Raw genomic sequence first — 19,234 nt, forward strand, 5'->3', positions numbered from 1 at the left:
ATCAGCTGATTATTTCCCCTGTGCTCTAGTTAAGATATAATGAATATCTCGCCTGTTATGGGAGCGGAGGACTGGAGTTGAGAAACACTGCGCTAGTATACACAGGTGTGTGTGATCTGAGTACTAGCGATGATATTCTGCTGGACATCACCAGCGCTCAGATTATATGCATATGGCTCTCTTCAATGGACAATTTTCCATACTTTAAAATACAGTTTTACATTTAGGAAAGGGGAGAACATTACAAAATGTACTAAAATGTGACTATGAAGAGACAACAAATGGATATAAAACAAAACTTGTGAAATTATATTAGCAGCTCTTCCATTTAAAGTTAAGGTAAACTTTGATGAATGAAAGCCCGTTTTTTTAAAAATACTATTAAAAACAGGGGCACTTTCATTCATCAAAGTTTAGAAAGCAGCCATTTTGATTAAAAACTTACCTCTCTCCTCTTCACAGCCAGAGCAGCTTCCCCCACCCAGACATCCTCTCATCACACGTCATCAATGACTAATCCAGCTTCCTCCAATCACGGCATGGCCTCAGGCAATGACTCCCCTGGGGGGAAAGCCGTGATTGGAGGAAGCTGGATTAGTCATTGATGACGTGTGAAGAGAGGATCTCCAGGTGAGGGAAGCTGCTCTGGCTGTGAAAAAAAACAAAGGTAAGTTTTTAATCAAAACGGCTGCTTTCTAAACTTTGATGAATGAAAGTGCCCCTGTTTTTAATAGTATTTTTAAAAAACGGGCTTTTATTCATCAAAGTTTACCTTCACTTTAAGGAGCATGAAACCCATATATTTTCCTTTCAGGATTCAGAGCATACAAATTTAAACAACTTTCAAATCTACTTTTATTTTCAAATTTGCTGTATTCTCCTGTATCCTTAGTTGATAGAGCAGCAATACACTACTGTGAGCTAGCGGAACACATCAGATGAGCCAATGACAAGAGGCATGTATGTGCAGTGACCGATCGGCAACTAGTTACCGGTAGTGCATTACTGCTCCTGAGCCTACCTAAGTATTGCCTACCTAGGTATTTTTTCAACAAAGGATAGCAAGAGAACAAAACTAATTTGATAACAGAAGTAAATTGGAAAGTTGTTTAAAATTGTAAACTCTACCTGAATTACGAAAGTTTATTTTTTTTTTACCAATTGTCTATAAAGATGAGGAACCTAAAATGTAAATATGGTCAAAAGATCTGTAATTAAACAGAAAAAATACGTCTATTACTGAACCTTGCAAAGCAAAATCTGAAAAAGTAGCCATCTAGCATTGTGTGCTGTGTTTTTACAGTGATCTGTATAGGAACAATAAGTGAGCTTTAAATGTAATAATCCATTACAAGAAACACAATCGGTTGCTTCATTTTTGTCTTGTATTTCTAAGCCTCTAAAAAAGGGAGTTTTCACATATTCAATATTATTCATTATGAATTATTTCCAAACTAAACTACTCAAACAGAAATTGTTTTTACAGAAAATTACTAAGTGATTTATGAAATGTAGGTGTTTGTAAATGGGTGGGCCACTTACTTTCAGATTGATTATAAAAAGGCAACAGCATATACAATCAGGTGTTTTATATCTATAAAAGTGTATACTCCAATACTGGGTTTGGGATTGACTGCCGGCGCACAAATAGAAAGGGTTAATTTATTCATTTTTTGCTAGATGTGTCTTTTATGGTTATAAAAACGCCTAATTTGACATGTTATTACCTTATTTATTTTATATTCATTTCAGGTTAGGAAAAAGATGCTTTAAAGTAAACTAGCAGGAAATGCACTTTGCATAACTTATTTGTGCTCACTGGCAGATAGGTAATAAAATGGGTGAAAGTCTGCATTAAATCCCCTCTTTAAACAATTTGGCCATTATTTAAAACCAGCTTCTTATAGGCCCTTTGTAATTTGGCTTTATCACCATTAATATTAATAAATACTTATTTGTAGTGCTCAAATGTGAGCAACTCAATAAAATCCATAATGTGATCACAGCAAACACTGGGGATTTTCTCCTAAATTACAATTTACTACAACATTTTACTGAGCTGCCAAACTTAGATGCTTCAAAGAAAGGTCCAAAGTGATATGAGAATTACAAAACCTTAACAGCTCATATTATATAGAGCATATTCGGTCCCCTAGTTACCAACAACAACTATTCAAAACAGTTTCATTATTTTTCACTATCAATATAAATTCCTGCACCACAACAGTTACCAGGAGGTTTGTAGTAATTTTGTAGACTGCATTTTCCCAAATTACAGAAAAAAAAAAAAAAAAATACAGTATTAATTTAATACAATGTAAAACTAAATTCATTGTTTGTAAGGACATTTCTACATTTTAAATGACATGACCCAAAAGAGTTTACATTTACAAGATATTACCTCACTGGTTTCTGCAAGTGTAGCCACCTATTAGATGTAGCACCATAACCAGATTAAACAAACAGAAGTGCTCTTTCCACAAAGAGAAAAGGCACAGCAGAAATGGGGAGATAGACAGGTTTCTGCTATTGATTCCCTATGTCAAGCAAGCAAGAATCTAATAAGGTGCAGAACGCGGTCATAATATCCTCAAGTTTTTTTCATACAGTTCCCCCTTTAATATAAAAGTTTATTTTCCTGCATTAGAGACTCTATAGTTTTTTTTTTTAATTACAGACAATTTATAGAAGTTTACTGATACAACCAGTATCACTGCAGCCAAGAGTAAGGATTTCCTTGGGAAGGGCTAAGTGCTTCTCAATAATTAAAGACTGCTACTTCCAAATGTTAGGACACTAATCTCATATTAAGCTTTTTTTTCCGATATGGTTAAAATTTTATGTCCGTTACATTTGCACTTCTATGCCGAAGGGAACTTCAGAGCAGTTGAAGGATTATCCAGCCTGTTGCCTGTGCTTTTCCGACTTCTTTACATCGGACAACTTTAGCGCTGGCTGAAAAGAGGAATGTACTGTGCGATTCATCAGTGGCTGAAGAGGACGGAAGTTGTCCACCATGTATTTTTCTTCCTCTCCAACTGCAGTATAAAGAAGACTGCGAAACACTGCAAGCTGAAATGAAACAATAGCAAAACAAGTGACTACTCACAAAATAAGGAAGAGTTGACAAGTTAAAGGGACACTAAACGATGGAAAAAAAGTTAGCATAAATCTCTATATCCATATTTGTTTTTTATATTTGTAATTGGCTTTGCGTGTCATATTATTACTGTTTTCTCGATATTCTGCTTAAAAAAATTATTGATTTCCAAACCCACCGTTATAAGATCAATTTTGAAGAACAAATCATTCTCGATAACCTGAGTTATCAAGATGTCCGACTTCGTCTGTACTGCGCATGCGCAATCTTTCTTACACGTCATCCTTTACATCAAGTAGCTTGATTTGGGTAAGTGAGGAATCGAAGCGGCAATCTGCGCATGCGCGAATGCCCGTATTGTATTGCGCATGCGCCGGGTGACGGTAAGATGCGATAATGATTTGGGTAAGTGAGGAATCGAAGCTGCTATCTGCGCATGCGCGAATGCCCGTATTGTATTGCGCATGCGCTGGGTGACTGTAAGATGCGATAATGATATGCAGGAAATCGCAGTGTGATTGGAGACTGATTTTTGCATTGAATGCACTATACACAGGGGTTTGGCTTTGATGACGTCTTTTCCAAAATGTAATATAACATTTTATTCTGCTTCTAACACTCGTTTTAATGTCAAAGTGGGTACGTTTTGATAGTTGAGGTTTGTAGATACGTTTGTGATAATTTATTAATAATGAAAAATTCAAAGTTTTGGAATCCTTTAATCTTCACTGAAGAATCTAGTTTACACAATTCACTGTAATAATGAAAAGAAACATTGTTTATGTCCAACACTATAGTAATAAATGATTAAAGGGGCAATAATAAAATGCTGTAATATGTTAGAGCATTGTATTCTTACACCATTGCTTGACCAGAATTGTTTAACCCCTGCAATGCATGTTAAACACATAGTTAAAATCAGATCTGAACTGTCTGGTAATGCACTACTGCTCAAGAGCCAAACGTGTCTGCTGAGCCAGTCAGGGGTGGCATGTGCATAGCTGACAATCAGCATTTTTTTCAGCTCAGGATTGCCAGGGCATTATATTATTGTTTATTTGTGTCTTTAAAAAATGTAGACAAATTGGTTCTGTAGAAAAATAAATAAATAATGAAAGCTGTTTAAGTTATTTTTCCATCTAAACACACACTAGCTCTCAAAAAGGGACAGTCTAGTCAAAATTAATCTTTCATGATTCAGATAGGGCATGTCATTTTAAACAACTTAATGTACTTTTATAATCAAATTTCCTTTGTTCTCTTGGTATTCTTTGTTCAAAGCTAAACTTGAATACGCTCATGAGCTAATTTCTAAGCAATTTTAAAAGTTTTTTTTTTACAGCTAGACAGCACTAGTTCATATGTGCCATATAGATAAAATTGTGCTCACTCCTGTGGAGTTATTTATAAGTCATCACTGATTGGCTAAAATGCAAGTCTGTCAAAAGAACTAAAAAAGTAGGCAGTCTGCAGAGGATTAGATACTGGGCAATCACAGAGGTAAAAAGTGTATTAATATAACCACGTTGGTTATGCAAAACTGGGGAATTGGTAATAAAGGGATTATCTATCTTTTAAACAATAAAAATTCTGGAGTAGAGTGTCCCTTTTATGCTCAAAGTTACTCAGCAAGGTTGTGGGACTACTACTGCTGATTAAATCAGCAGCAGTTTTTGTTTCAAAACCACCAGTTCCCTGCAGCCCGAGCAGTACTTTAAACACAGAGTTGAAGGTTCACTAGTGATAAAATGACATACTCAAATAAGAGCATGCAATTTGTGCACTATAAATGTCCCTTTAAAAGAAAATAAGACCAGAGAGCCATTTAGGATTTTAACCATTGTTAGTGTGTTTATATCCATCAGCCTAGGAGGGGAAGAGGTAAGTCATAATTAACAGTCCTTTAGTCTATACACAGAATATCTTCTAGTTTTTAATTTTTTTTTTTTTATCAATGCTCAGAATTATAAAGCACTATAAGATGGGAAAAACTTTTGACAAAATTACCTGACTGTGGTCAACCTCTATAGGTTTCTTCATTATAATCCAGGTCACAGATTCTGTCAGTGGTGGCGTGGTTAAAGAGCCAGAGTAAGTCCAGTAATCACTGCAGGATGGTAAAAGACAGGACGGATCGAAATAATTAAATTCTGTAAGCGAGTCCTAAAAATAAAAATCAAAAAGGACCATTAAATACAGTATTTGCATATTAAAAAGACAAAGCAATAGCACTTACTGAGTTTTAAATGAGCAGCATTTTTGACACATTTCAAAAATGACTTCAATTTTCCGGCCCCCTGTGTCACGTGACAGCCATCAGCCAATCACAGACTCGTTTATGTATAAACTCTTAAGTAGCTGGTGCCTCAGAATATGTGCATATAAAAAGACAAAGCAATAATGGAAGTAAATCTGAAATTCTCTTAAAACTGCATGCTCTATTTGAATCTTAAAGTTTAATTTTGACTTTAGTGTCACTTTAAGTAAAATATTAGTGATAATTAGAAATTAGAATGCAGATATAAAATACATTGCTTGTTTTCTAAACTATCTGCATATGTACATGCAGAAATTGATTATAATCAAGTCATGTCCTGTTTAACATTCCTTACAATTCCAAAACAGAAAAGAATAGTGTAGACTGGTCATGCAAAATAAGAATTACATGCATGTGAATGAAATGGAGTACAATCTGCATCAAATGGACATTGTATTCGAATCATTAAATACTAATTAATAAGAGAATGTAATTTTGCACTATACACCGTGGAAATGTGTGTTTAAAGATACCGTCTACTCCTGAATTTTTATTGTTTAAAAAGATAGATAATCCCTTTATTACCCATTCCCCAGTTTTGTATAACCAACACAATTATATTAATATACTTTTTACCTTTGTGATTACCTTGTATCTAAGCATCTTCTGACAGCCCCCTTATCTCAGTGCTTTTGACAGACTTGCATCTTAGACAATCAGTGCTGACTCCTAAATAACTCCACGGGAGTGAGCACAATGTCATCCATATGACACAAGTAGCGCGGTCTAACTGTAAAAACCGGTAAAAAATGCACTGAGATAAGAGGCGGCCTTTAAGGGCTTAGAAATTAGCACATGCGCCTACCTAGGTTTAGCTTTCAACAAAAAATACCAAGAGAATAAAGCAAGTTTGATGATAAAAGTAAATTAGAAAGATGTTTAAAATGACATGGCCTATCTGAATAATGAAAGTTTAAATTTTGACTTGAGTGTCCCTTTAACCACTACAAAAGGTTTAAAGGGACATTAAACTGCCAGGTACAACTACAATAGCAGGGTTACTACTCACCATGTTTTTGTTTTTCCTCTTGTACCCACAGCTCTGTTTAAATCTGTTCTCTAGTTTTAAAAATGCAAAACACGCAAACTTTTAAAAAAAGGACTTTTAATACAAATTAACTAAATTTAACCCATTAAAGAATCCAGTTGGAAAAGCTCTGCATTTTATACTGGGCGCCACCATCTTGTAGCAGGTGTATTGTAGCATCCTGTGACAGCAGCAGCAGTGCACTTGCAGCAGGTGTATTGTAGCATCCTGTGACAGCAGCAGCAGTGCACTTGCAGCAGGTGTATTGTAGCATCCTGTGACAGCAGCAGCAGTGCACTTGCAGCAGGTGTATTGTAGCATCCTGTGACAGCAGCAGCAGTGCACTTGCAGCAGGTGTATTGTAGCATCCTGTGACAGCAGCAGCAGTGCACTTGCAGCAGGTGTATTGTAGCATCCTGTGACAGCAGCAGCAGTGCACTTGCAGCAGGTGTATTGTAGCATCCTGTGACAGCAGCAGCAGTGCACTTGCAGCAGGTGTATTGTAGCATCCTGTGACAGCAGCAGCAGTGCACTTGCAGCAGGTGTATTGTAGCATCCTGTGACAGCAGCAGCAGTGCACTTGCAGCAGGTGTATTGTAGCATCCTGTGACAGCAGAAGCAGGTGTATTGTAGCATCCTGTGACAGCAGCAGCAGTGCACTTGCAGCAGGCGTATTGTAGCATCCTGTGACAGCAGCAGCAGTGCACTTGCAGCAGGCGTATTGTAGCATCCTGTGACAGCAGCAGCAGTGCACTTGCAGCAGGCGTATTGTAGCATCCTGTGACAGCAGCAGCAGTGCACTTGCAGCAGGCGTATTGTAGCATCCTGTGACAGCAGCAGCAGTGCACTTGCAGCAGGCGTATTGTAGCATCCTGTGACAGCAGCAGCAGTGCACTTGCAGCAGGCGTATTGTAGCATCCTGTGACAGCAGCAGCAGTGCACTTGCAGCAGGCGTATTGTAGCATCCTGTGACAGCAGCAGCAGTGCACTTGCAGCAGGCGTATTGTAGCATCCTGTGACAGCAGCAGCAGTGCACTTGCAGCAGGCGTATTGTAGCATCCTGTGACAGCAGCAGCAGTGCACTTGCAGCAGGCGTATTGTAGCATCCTGTGACAGCAGCAGCAGTGCACTTGCAGCAGGCGTATTGTAGCATCCTGTGACAGCAGCAGCAGTGCACTTGCAGCAGGCGTATTGTAGCATCCTGTGACAGCAGCAGCAGTGCACTTGCAGCAGGCGTATTGTAGCATCCTGTGACAGCAGCAGCAGTGCACTTGCAGCAGGCGTATTGTAGCATCCTGTGACAGCAGCAGCAGTGCACTTGCAGCAGGCGTATTGTAGCATCCTGTGACAGCAGCAGCAGTGCACTTGCAGCAGGTGTATTGTAGCATCCTGTGACAGCAGCAGCAGTGCACTTGCAGCAGGCGTATTGTAGCATCCTGTGACAGCAGCAGCAGTGCACTTGCAGCAGGCGTATTGTAGCATCCTGTGACAGCAGCAGCAGTGCACTTGCAGCAGGCGTATTGTAGCATCCTGTGACAGCAGCAGCAGTGCACTTGCAGCAGGCGTATTGTAGCATCCTGTGACAGCAGCAGCAGTGCACTTGCAGCAGGCGTATTGTAGCATCCTGTGACAGCAGCAGGCGTATTGTAGCATCCTGTGACAGCAGCAGCAGTGCACTTGCAGCAGGCGTATTGTAGCATCCTGTGACAGCAGCAGCAGTGCACTTGCAGCAGGTGTATTGTAGCATCCTGTGACAGCAGCAGCAGTGCACTTGCAGCAGGTGTATTGTAGCATCCTGTGACAGCAGCAGCAGTGCACTTGCAGCAGGTGTATTGTAGCATCCTGTGACAGCAGCAGCAGTGCACTTGCAGCAGGTGTATTGTAGCATCCTGTGACAGCAGCAGCAGTGCACTTGCAGCAGGTGTATTGTAGCATCCTGTGACAGCAGCAGCAGTGCACTTGCAGCAGGTGTATTGTAGCATCCTGTGACAGCAGCAGCAGTGCACTTGCAGCAGGTGTATTGTAGCATCCTGTGACAGCAGCAGCAGTGCACTTGCAGCAGGTGTATTGTAGCATCCTGTGACAGCAGCAGCAGTGCACTTGCAGCAGGTGTATTGTAGCATCCTGTGACAGCAGCAGCAGTGCACTTGCAGCAGGTGTATTGTAGCATCCTGTGACAGCAGCAGCAGTGCACTTGCAGCAGGTGTATTGTAGCATCCTGTGACAGCAGCAGCAGTGCACTTGCAGCAGGTGTATTGTAGCATCCTGTGACAGCAGCAGCAGTGCACTTGCAGCAGGTGTATTGTAGCATCCTGTGACAGCAGCAGCAGTGCACTTGCAGCAGGTGTATTGTAGCATCCTGTGACAGCAGCAGCAGTGCACTTGTAGCAGGTGTATTGTAGCATCCTGTGACAGCAGCAGCAGTGCACTTGTAGCAGGTGTATTGTAGCATCCTGTGACAGCAGCAGCAGTGCACTTGCAGCAGGTGTATTGTAGCATCCTGTGACAGCAGCAGCAGTGCACTTGCAGCAGGTGTATTGTAGCATCCTGTGACAGCAGCAGCAGTGCACTTGCAGCAGGTGTATTGTAGCATCCTGTGACAGCAGCAGCAGTGCACTTGCAGCAGGTGTATTGTAGCATCCTGTGACAGCAGCAGTGCACTTTACAGATCTGTGATGTTACCGGCTGTTTGACAGCTGTAAGTTGCACTTCACTTTACCTCACATATTAGAGAGAAGTGATGTTACATTTTGCACAGTGTAAAAGTTACATAACAAATATAAGCTCCAAGATGGCGGCGCCCAGTATAAAGGTGCAGAGCTTCCGTAACTGATACTTGTTGTTAAGGGGTTAGAATAAGACAACAACTTTGAAGAGAGCTGCAGGTGCAGGAGGAAAACAATAATATGGTGAGTAGTAAACATTCTATTGTAGTTGTACCCAGCAGTTTAATGTCCCTTTAAACATATGTAAAGTCCAACTTGAGCCACAAGCACTGCAGCTCCTCAGTTAAATACAACTGGTGTTTGGTGCTGCCAACTGGTTCACCGTCCTCTTTCAACAGAGGACCAGCAGTTCTCTGTGGCTCCAGAGCGGGACTTTATCTATGTATATAAAGGCCCAGGGGTTAGCGTTCAACACTCAGTAGTGCAAAAATTAAATAAGATAATGAATTATATCAGGCATGGCCAACTGGTGGCCCATGGGTAACATATAGCCCTCTGCACTAGGTTTTGCGGCCCCAGGGAAAAAAAACTGTGAATGTGTGCCATAGATTTGCAGTGCCAGGAAAAAGTGAAACTAAAAATTTGTGCTTTTAGGATTTATGACTGGTGGACAAACTTAAATGAGGGGGAGAACAGTAGACAGCGGGTACCCTGCAACATAGCCTAAATCTGGCCCTGTGACACTACACATTTTTAGGAAAAGTATAGTGTGTGTTCAATATCTATAAATTAATATCCGGCCCTTAAGGTTTCTACAATATTGATCTGCGCCCCCATGTGTTAGGAAGTTGTTATAGCATGTCATTTTATTTTAGGTTACATTGATCCAGCAGTATAATAAAATAAAAATATGGTGAAACAAACAACAAGACTTAATCTATAGTGCTACCATCTAGTGCTCTGGCAAATGGAGAACATTCTTGCAAAACTGCTACCATATAGTGCTCTAGAAATGAGCTGGCTCCTAAGCATACATCCCTGCTTTACAATAAAAGATATCCAGAGAACAAACAAAATCATAATAGAAGTAAATTAGAAAGTTGTTTAAAATTACATGCTCTTTTTGAATCATGAAAGAAAGAAAAAAAAAAATGGGTTTCATATCCCTTTAATCAAGTAAACAGCATTTCATAATTAAGATTTTCTGCAAACTTCCAAAAGTATCTCATATTAAAATCCAATTAATACAAAAAAAAAATTATATTCTTTAAAGTAGTAATCTATAACATACGTGCAAGTTTGTTCTTAGATGGATTGACTTCACTCACAGTATAAGAAAACAAAATACCACTGTACATTGTGACAAATAAAAAACTTCTATGTAGATAAAGCAACCAGTTGTAACAAATCTAATTGCCACAACTTTACTTATTATTTGTATCATTTTTTTGCTTAGTGTCACTAAATTCCATAGTGCTGACTTGACTTTAAATATTTTCTAATATAGATATCTGCACAGATTTAAATATTGATGGGTTTTCGTGTTGCCGATACTAAACGTGCTTGCGGTCTGTAGGATTGCAACCGCTCACTATTTTAAGCTAAATATGGGGTTAAGGGAATAAATTGTTCTGGTCTTAGCAGCAAAAAAAACAAAAAGGATTTTTTAACAAGGTCCACATCCAGCTGCCAAAAAATAGATTTATTTTTTTCTAAGAGTAAATTGAAAGTCCCCACAATAATCCGTTTATTGAAGACTGAGCAGAACAGCTTCAGCCCACAGTACTCAGTGAACTTTAAAAAGCAAGAAGATTGATTGTATGCTGCCCTCTAGTGACAAAACACAGAAAACATTTAACTGCCTTTCAAAAGGTCGGACTACAAAAAGTATTTTAAAATGAATTAAAAACAGATATTTAGGTAGCAGAATTTGCATTATTTTGCAGTCTAGGGACACAACCCTTGACAAGTCTCTAAAAGGGACAGTGGAGTCCAAAAAAAAAAAACTTTCATGCTTCAAATACGGCATGTAATTTTAAACAACTTTCCAATTTACTTTTAATCACCAATTTTGCTTTGTTATCTTGGTATTCTTAGTTGAAAGCTAAACCTAGAAGGTTCATATGCTAATTTCTTAGACCTTGAAGGCTGCCTCTAATCTAAATGCATTTTCACCACTAGAGGGCATTAGTTCACGTGTTTCATATAGATAACATTGAGCTAATGTATGTGAATTTACCATGGATACAGCTCTGATTGGCTAGGGACAGATATAAATGAGCTCAAGTACATATCAAACAATCACTATGCAGCATGTAGAACTCTACTAAATGCACTCCAGTCTCTCGGTCTGTGGAAAAACTATAATTTTCAGCTTTAAATTACAAGAAAAGCAGGTAAATGTATAATTAAAGTGTTAGCACATTGTTTTCACTGTGTCAAATTAACCTTTTTGTGGGATTTAATTTTTATATTAGCTTCTTAAAAGTGGCATTTAGCTGTAGTTAAAGACCCCTTAGAATAGACATTATCAACATTATACTACCTTTAAAAACATGAATGCTGTACTTTTAAATACATTTGCAGCAGCATTTTCTGTAGTGAAATACTTCTGGAGCAGGCAACGACTGCTTAAAAGGGACATTGTACACCAGTTTGTTTGGGTTTTTTTTGGGGGGGGGGGGGCTATTGTTTTTAAAGTTTAAAGAAATGTATGTAAGCAAATTATTAAAAATTGTTATAAGCTTGTGTATATCATTTTTTTTATGCAGTTTTTTTTTTTGCTTTTTAATAACTATGCATTTGTTTTTTATTCACCCAACCCAAGCTAGCTATATGTAGAAATTTGTCTACACAGCCCCCCCCACCCCTGCTCACTACTTCCATTTTTAGCAGGTACACCACTCCGCTGATTTTACTGACAAACCCGGCTAATATTTAAAAAGTTCAATTTTTATTGTACAAATTATCATTGAATATATGTGTTAAATTATGCAAATAATTTGTGCTTTGCATAGCAGAAAATTATACAATATTAAAAAATATTACACTGCCCCCACCCGGCTAGCAAAATTTTCTGTGGAGAACACTGCTTATCTGTCACACGCTTCTTTCTTTCCCTCTGTCAGACCCTACAACTCATGGAGATAAATACTCTATTATATCTGTATCTTTATAGTAATGACATGAATATGCAGGTACAAGAGACTGGAAATGAGGTTATAAACTGTACCCAGTTACGCAGTAATGCACCAGTGTTAGATTTACAGACCTATGCGAAAAGTAGCAGATCTTTTCACTTGTGCAGGCCAAAACATTATATACATTTTTGTTTCAAGCAGTAGTATTTATAAGACGTGCTTACCAGCCCTCCAGGGGAAAACTAAATTCCACTGCAGTGAAAAAAAGAATATGCTCCCCGTACTAGCCTCTTGGCCTGTTTACACTTATGTCAGTAGTCTGAAACAGCCATTATGAAATAAGCAGCACAATTAGGTCTATGCTAGGCCATTTTTAGAGCTAAGATTTTTAATGATCATTTGATTATTTGAGAGAAATATACAAAATCAATAGACATATTTAATGTCTGTTTACAGAGGATTTAAAATCAAGACTTACAGGATTGCTACAATCCATAAATTATTGTTAGCAGGCTAAAAAAAATAGCATTAAAGGGTAAGCAGTCAAGAAAAAAAAAATACTAGTCCACTCAGCTTTAAAGGGATATGAGAGTCAAAATGAAACTCTCATGGTTCATATAGAGCATGCATTTTAAGAGTTTAATATAATTCTCTTATAGAGTGCCCTCTAATCCTTTGTTGAAGGGCATACCTAGGTATGCCCAGGAGTAGCAATGGACTGCTGGGAGCTATCTGCAGATTAGTCGCTTTGCAAAAATGCCACTTGTCTTTGGCTCACCAGGTATGTTCAGCTAGTTCCCAGTAGTGCATTGTTGCTCTGGAGCTTACTATGTGTTTAATATCTTTGCTCTTTTTTCAATTTCGATCAGTGTATGATTAAAGAAAGTGATGTACAGGGAGCACAAATGCAGCTGTTGTATTGTGTGGCAGCTTTATTGTGTTGTGAAAGGATCAGGAGGTTTGAGAGAAGTGATGGAAAAGCTGTACAGAGCGAGGAGCAGGGAAATGCCTGGAGATCCAATCCAGACCAAGATAGCCCCCCCCCCCCCACACCCACCACCTGGGTACAGGACCTGGAATGATGATACAAATAAAACAGTGGCTAATGAGTGCAACAACATTATGTGCTATTACTTATTGATTTCCTTATAAAGCAATGAGGGAAGTACTGATCACCTTACATATATATTAGGCAGGCATTGTATCCAGATGCAAGATTGCCCATCAGAATCATGGGTATCCCGGCCCACTGTATCCTGGAGACCTCAGCCTGTGGTTAGTTTTAGTTACAGACTGGGGTTAGGATTAAGGTGTGAACTAGAAGTAAGGATTGGAATAAGGTTCATGGTTAGGAACCCTCTTAGGTATTTATAAGGATAAAAAGCACTTCAGTGTCAATTCTGAAACATCCCTACACAGCATGCTGTGGCCACACTCTGACCAAGGTGATGCAACTGCTGCTTTATTGCTAGCAAAGAAATATACTACTAATTAATTATTCTAAAATCATACTCTATAGAACAGGCCCCGAGTAACAAAGGAGACACAAACCTTCAACAAATAAATAATATATCATCAGAAAATACTAACTATCCTATGAAAACTAAAGGGGGGATGCAACAAAACTCTCCCTGCAACCCCCCAAAAAAAGTAAAAGGGCAGAAGAATATAACACCGAACAAAGAAACCCTGTTTCTTGACCAACAACTGGAGACCTCAGCATCAGGTTCTAGTGTAGGAAACTGATCTATAAAAGATACAAGAACTAGCAAAAAAATAAAATATTTGCCGATACGTTTAGGCTCACAAACTGGTCTCTCTTAAAGGGACATGAAACCCAAAAAATGTCTCATGATTCTGATAGAGAATACAATTTTAAACAACTTTCCAATTTACTTCTATTATTTATTATGCTTCCTTCTCTTGTTATCCTTTGCTGAAAGGTTTACCTAAGAAAGCTCAGTAGAAGCAAAAAACCTAGGTTCTAGCTGCTGATTGTTAGCTGCAAAATTAGCAAATATCAGATCTTTGAATGTCTTTAGCACACTTTCGGCTAGATTACGAGTTTTGCGGTATGAGTGAAAAAGCAGTGTTAGGGCTCATAACGCTGCTTTTTCACTACTGCTGGTATTAAGAGTCTTGCAGGTTTAGGGGCACCGCACACTTTTTTGGCCTTAACGCAAATTAACTTACGCAATTTGCGTAAAGTCTTTTTTCAATGGGACTTCCTTTGCGCCGGTATTACGAGTCTGCCTGGGAGGCCAAAAAGTGAGTGGTACACCCTATACCGCCAAGATTCGTAACGCAATCTAAAGTCAGTAGTTATGAGTTTTATGCTACAACGCTGTAACGTAAAACTCATAACTAAAGTGCTAAAAAGTACACTAACACCCATAAACTACCTATTAACCCCTAAACCGAGGCCCTCCCGCATCGCAAGCACTAAAATAAAATTATTAACCCCCTAATCTGCCGCTCCGGACATCGCCGCCACTAGAATAAACATATTAATCCCTAAACCGCCGCACTCCCGCCTCGCAAACACTAGTTAAATATTTTTAACCCCTAATCTGCCGCCCCTAACATCGCCGCCACCTACCTACACTTATTAACCCCTAATCTAACACCCAACGTCGCCGCCACTATAATAAACATTAACCCCTAAACCGCCGCACTCCCGCATCGCAAACACTAGTTAATTATTATTAACCCCTAACATCACCGCCACCTACCTACATTTATTAACCCCTAATCTGCCGCCCCCAACGTCACTATACTAAATTTATTAACCTCTAAACCTAAGTCTAACCCTAACACCCCCTAACTTAAATATAATTCAAATAAATCTAAATAAAACATACTATCATTAACTAAATAATTCCTATTTAAAACTAAATACACTTACCTGTAAAATAAACCCTAAGCTAGCTACAATATAACTAATAGTTACATTGTATCTACCTTAGGTTTTATTTTTATTTCACAGGCAAGTTTGTATTTATTTTAACTAGGTAGAATAGTTACTAAATAGTTATTAACTATTTACTAACTACCTAGCTAAAATAAATACAAATTTACCTGTAAAATGAAACCTAACCTGTCTTACAATAAAACCTAACCTTACACTACAATTAAATACATTACCTAAATTAAATACAATTACCTAAATTACAAAAAAAAACAAAAAACAAACACTAAATTACACAAAATAAAAAAAAGAAATTATCACATTTAAACTAATTACACCTAATCTAATAGCCCTATCAAAATAAAAAAAAGCCCCCACATAAAGGAGCGAGAGGTTATTCAGGAAAATGAAAAACAGTTTTTCTAACATCCTAGGACTAGGGGTGTTATTCATGTTATCCAGGTTAATGGTCAACTATCGACGTCAATGCCAATGTTAATTGTTACAATATAGTTAAATCTCTATAACAAGCTCATAATGCTGGACTTTAATTTCTCTCCTCAAATAGAGACTCTTGCTGGAATTTTATCAACCGCTTGACTCAAAATACTGTTATGTATCATTCTTGAGTAGGCCCTGTAGAATCCTCTCTGCACGGCCCGATTGTATGAGTGATAATTCTCTATTATGTTTTAGTAATAAAGCTTGTTTAATAAAAAAAAAAGCCCCCACAAAATAAAAAACCCTAGCCTAAACTAAACTACCCATTGCCCTTAAAAGGGCCTTTTGTGGGGCATTGCCCCAAAGAAATCAGCTTTTACCTGTAAACAAAAATTACAAACAACCCCTCAACAGTAAAACCCACCACCCACACAACCAACCCCCCAAATAAAAACCTAATCTAAAAAAAAACTAAGCTCCCCATTGCCCTGAAAAGGGCATTTGGATGAGCATTGCCCTTAAAGGGCATTTAGCTCTTTTTCAATTGCCCAAACCCCTAATCTAAAAATAAAACCCACCCAATAAACCATTAAAAAACCTAACAGTAACCCCCGAAGATCCACTTACAGTTTTGAAGACCGGACATTCATCCTCAACGAAGCCGGGAGAAGTCTTCATCCAAGCCAGCAGAAGTGGACCTCCAGACGGGCAAAAGTCTTCATCCAGACGGCATCTTCTATCTTCATCCTTCCGATGCGGAGCGGGTCCATCTTTAAGTCTGGATGCCGTCTGGATGAAGACTTCTGCTCGTCTGGAGGACCACTTCTGCCGGCTTGGATGAAGACTTCTCCTGGCTTCGTTGAGGACTTCTTGCCGCTTGGATGAAGACTTCTCCCGGCTTCGTTGAGGATGGATGTCCGGTCTTCAAAACTGTAAGTGGATCGTCGGGGGTTAGCGTTAGGTTTTTTAAGGGTTTATTGGGTGGGTTTTATTTTTAGATTAGGGGTTTGGGCAATTGAAAAACAGCTAAATGCCCTTTTAAGGGCAATGCCCATCCAAATACCCTTTTCAGGGCAATGGGGAGCTTAGGTTTTTTTAGATTAGGTTTTATTTGGGGGGTTGTTTGTATTTTTTTTTTAACAGGTAAAAGAGCCGATTTCTTTGGGGCAATGCCCCACAAAAGGCCCTTTTAAGAGCTATTGGTAGTTTAGTTTAGGCTAGGGGTTTTTTTTTTTATTTTGGGGGGGCTTTTTAAATTTTGATAGGGCTATTAGCTTATGTGTAATTAGTTTAAATATGTGATAATTTCTGGCATGAGAGCAGTCTTGGTCTGACTTCTGGATGGGAGGAGCTGTGGAGACCAGAGCACGCTGAGAACGGCGTGCTTGATGGAGTAGCAGCAACCTGTTTCCTCACCAAACCCCCTGCCGTCGCTACCGCTGTTGGTGCCGTTGCACCCTAGGGAGCTGGGCTAAATCTATCGCCTGCACAAGTAGAAGTCTACAGAGGCTGAATTTTCGGCTTGTTCGCCAGAGCCGCAACCTACTAAAGCTGTTAAATTAGCATCTCAAGATATTGCCCCAGCTGGGATACCTTCCAGCAGCAGTCGGGAGAGTGCAACATACTGAGGCTGTTCTCTAGAGTGGAGATATGCGAGTGCCGTGCTGGGAGCAGTGCCGTGTTGGGAGCTGTAATCCGCCGTATCTGTTAAAACTGAAGGGCTACGGTGCCGTATCGAAAGTAAGATCTGCTTAAAAATCCTGTGGTCAGGAACGAATAAATGGCATTCCGCCAGAACAGAAAGAGCGCCTTGCCCGTTTGAATCACCGGCCGCTACAACACTTTACAGCGTGGAGAGCTGACCAGAAAGAGAAGTGCGGAGCAGGTGTAGTACTGCGGCTGAGACTGATGTCCGTCGGTGAGGTACCTTTTATTCCCTGAGTAACACAGGGCTCTTCACAATGCCCGTTGTGGGGTAATAATGCCCCCTAGGGTATAACTGTATTCTGCTCCAAGTTTGAAGAATCATTTAAGAAGGGTAGCTGTTGTTTCTTCCAGCAGCTGTGGGATAATAATGCCCCCTAGGGTATAACTGTATTCTGCTCCAAGTTTGAAGAAGCATTTAAAAATGGTAGCTGTTGTTTCTCCCAGCTGCTCAGTGTGAAACTTTTTTCGCAGTTGCTTGCTACATATAATTTGTGTGTTAACATTGAGACTTATTCATTTGCAAAAGGGAAAGAAGGGAATGTAGACATTGTCTCATCATGCAAATTATTCCTTGGTGCTGTTTCCCCTGTTAAAGCGTCAATGGGACATCTATAGGCAAGGTTAAGTTATTTTGTTTTAGAAGGGTGTATTCTCTAGGCTGCTTAAAGAGGAAAATATTGCTGGATATGTTTTAGCCTTTTTGGTATACTTAAGGTTGTACCAATCCTGAAAATTATTCTGCTAGATCCTTATATGCTAACCACACATTTAAATTGTATAATATATATATATAGGAATTTTCTATTGACCCATAGATTATGATTCTACCTATAGCTTAATTGAATTTGTGGTATTCTGCCTAGAGAGGAATGTATTTCAGTATACTGTAGTATCATATTAATTATCTGGTCAGATTTATTTATTTATTTAGAGATCACTGGCTCTTCCTTTTGTTTGGTTCACCACACTTTAAAAAAAAAAAAAAAAACACATTCACGCCCTGGATGGGCATAAACTGAGGTTCCTTGAGTAACACTGAAGCAGTCCAAGCTTCCCTAGGTTAGAATATGTAAATTATTCACAACTGTGTCTCCTATTTGTCCTATGTTTTCTTTTTTCTTTTTTTGTTGTTCTCCTTTTTCACGTATCACTCTTTTCTCTTACTTTTGTTAATGGAAAAGTAAATCGCCTAAAATGCCAGTGAAAGCTAAAGATAAAAAAAAATAGAATAACTGATTCCAGTACTGATAGTCTAAATGACTCCACTGGGATCTCAATGGATCATCAAGTGTTGCTCTCTAAGTTAACTGACTTATTCTCGCCACAATTTGAATCCATTAAAAAGGAGCTAGGTACTATATCAATGGAAATAACTACATTATCCACTGAAGTCAGACAGTTTGCAACTAGGTTGCATGAGGCTGAAACCAGAATCTCTGACTTAGAGGATCAAATGAATGTACAAGAATCTATAATACATAAACAAGATTCAAAAATTAAAAATATGCAGTTGCGCCTGGAGGATCTTGAAGACCGCTCCAGGCGTAATAATGTTAGGTTAGTAGGTCTCCCTGAAAATGCTGAATATGAGGATTTAATAAAATTCTTTTCTTACACACTGCCTCAAACACTAGGGATGCCCTCTCATATGCTACCGCTTATAATTGAGAGAGCACATAGGTTCGGCCCTAAGAGACCAGGCCCAGATGGCACTATAAAAAATAGATTGTGTATACTCAAATTTTTAAAATTCCAAGACAAAATAGAATTGCTAAAATTTTATAAAAAAAGTGATCCCCCGGTTCTTGGAAATAACAAAATTTTATTATTTCAAGATTTCTCATCTGAGACGTCCTCTAAAAGGAGATTAATGGCGCCATACTGTACACAATTAATTAAAAAAAGGTATCAAAGCCCATCTCTTATAC

At 38.9% G+C, this 19,234-nt stretch overlaps 1 protein-coding gene across 2 annotated transcripts in view; it reads right to left on the reverse strand.

Moving 5' to 3' along the window:
* Positions 1–1,367: 1,367 nt before the first annotated feature.
* Positions 1,368–19,234, reverse strand: part of CA5A (carbonic anhydrase 5A) — a 113,846-nt gene continuing 95,979 nt past the window's right edge. For both annotated transcript variants that reach the window (XM_053701232.1, XM_053701224.1), the window contains exons 6-7: positions 5,108–5,263; positions 1,368–3,072 (exon numbers count right to left, since the gene is read on the reverse strand). In XM_053701232.1, coding sequence (XP_053557207.1) covers positions 2,896–3,072; positions 5,108–5,263 — 333 coding nt within the window. In that variant the 3' untranslated portion in view covers positions 1,368–2,895. The remainder of the gene's footprint in view (positions 3,073–5,107; positions 5,264–19,234) is intronic.

This window comes from Bombina bombina, chromosome 1 (assembly GCF_027579735.1).
Source record: "Bombina bombina isolate aBomBom1 chromosome 1, aBomBom1.pri, whole genome shotgun sequence".
NCBI lineage: Eukaryota > Metazoa > Chordata > Amphibia > Anura > Bombinatoridae > Bombina > Bombina bombina.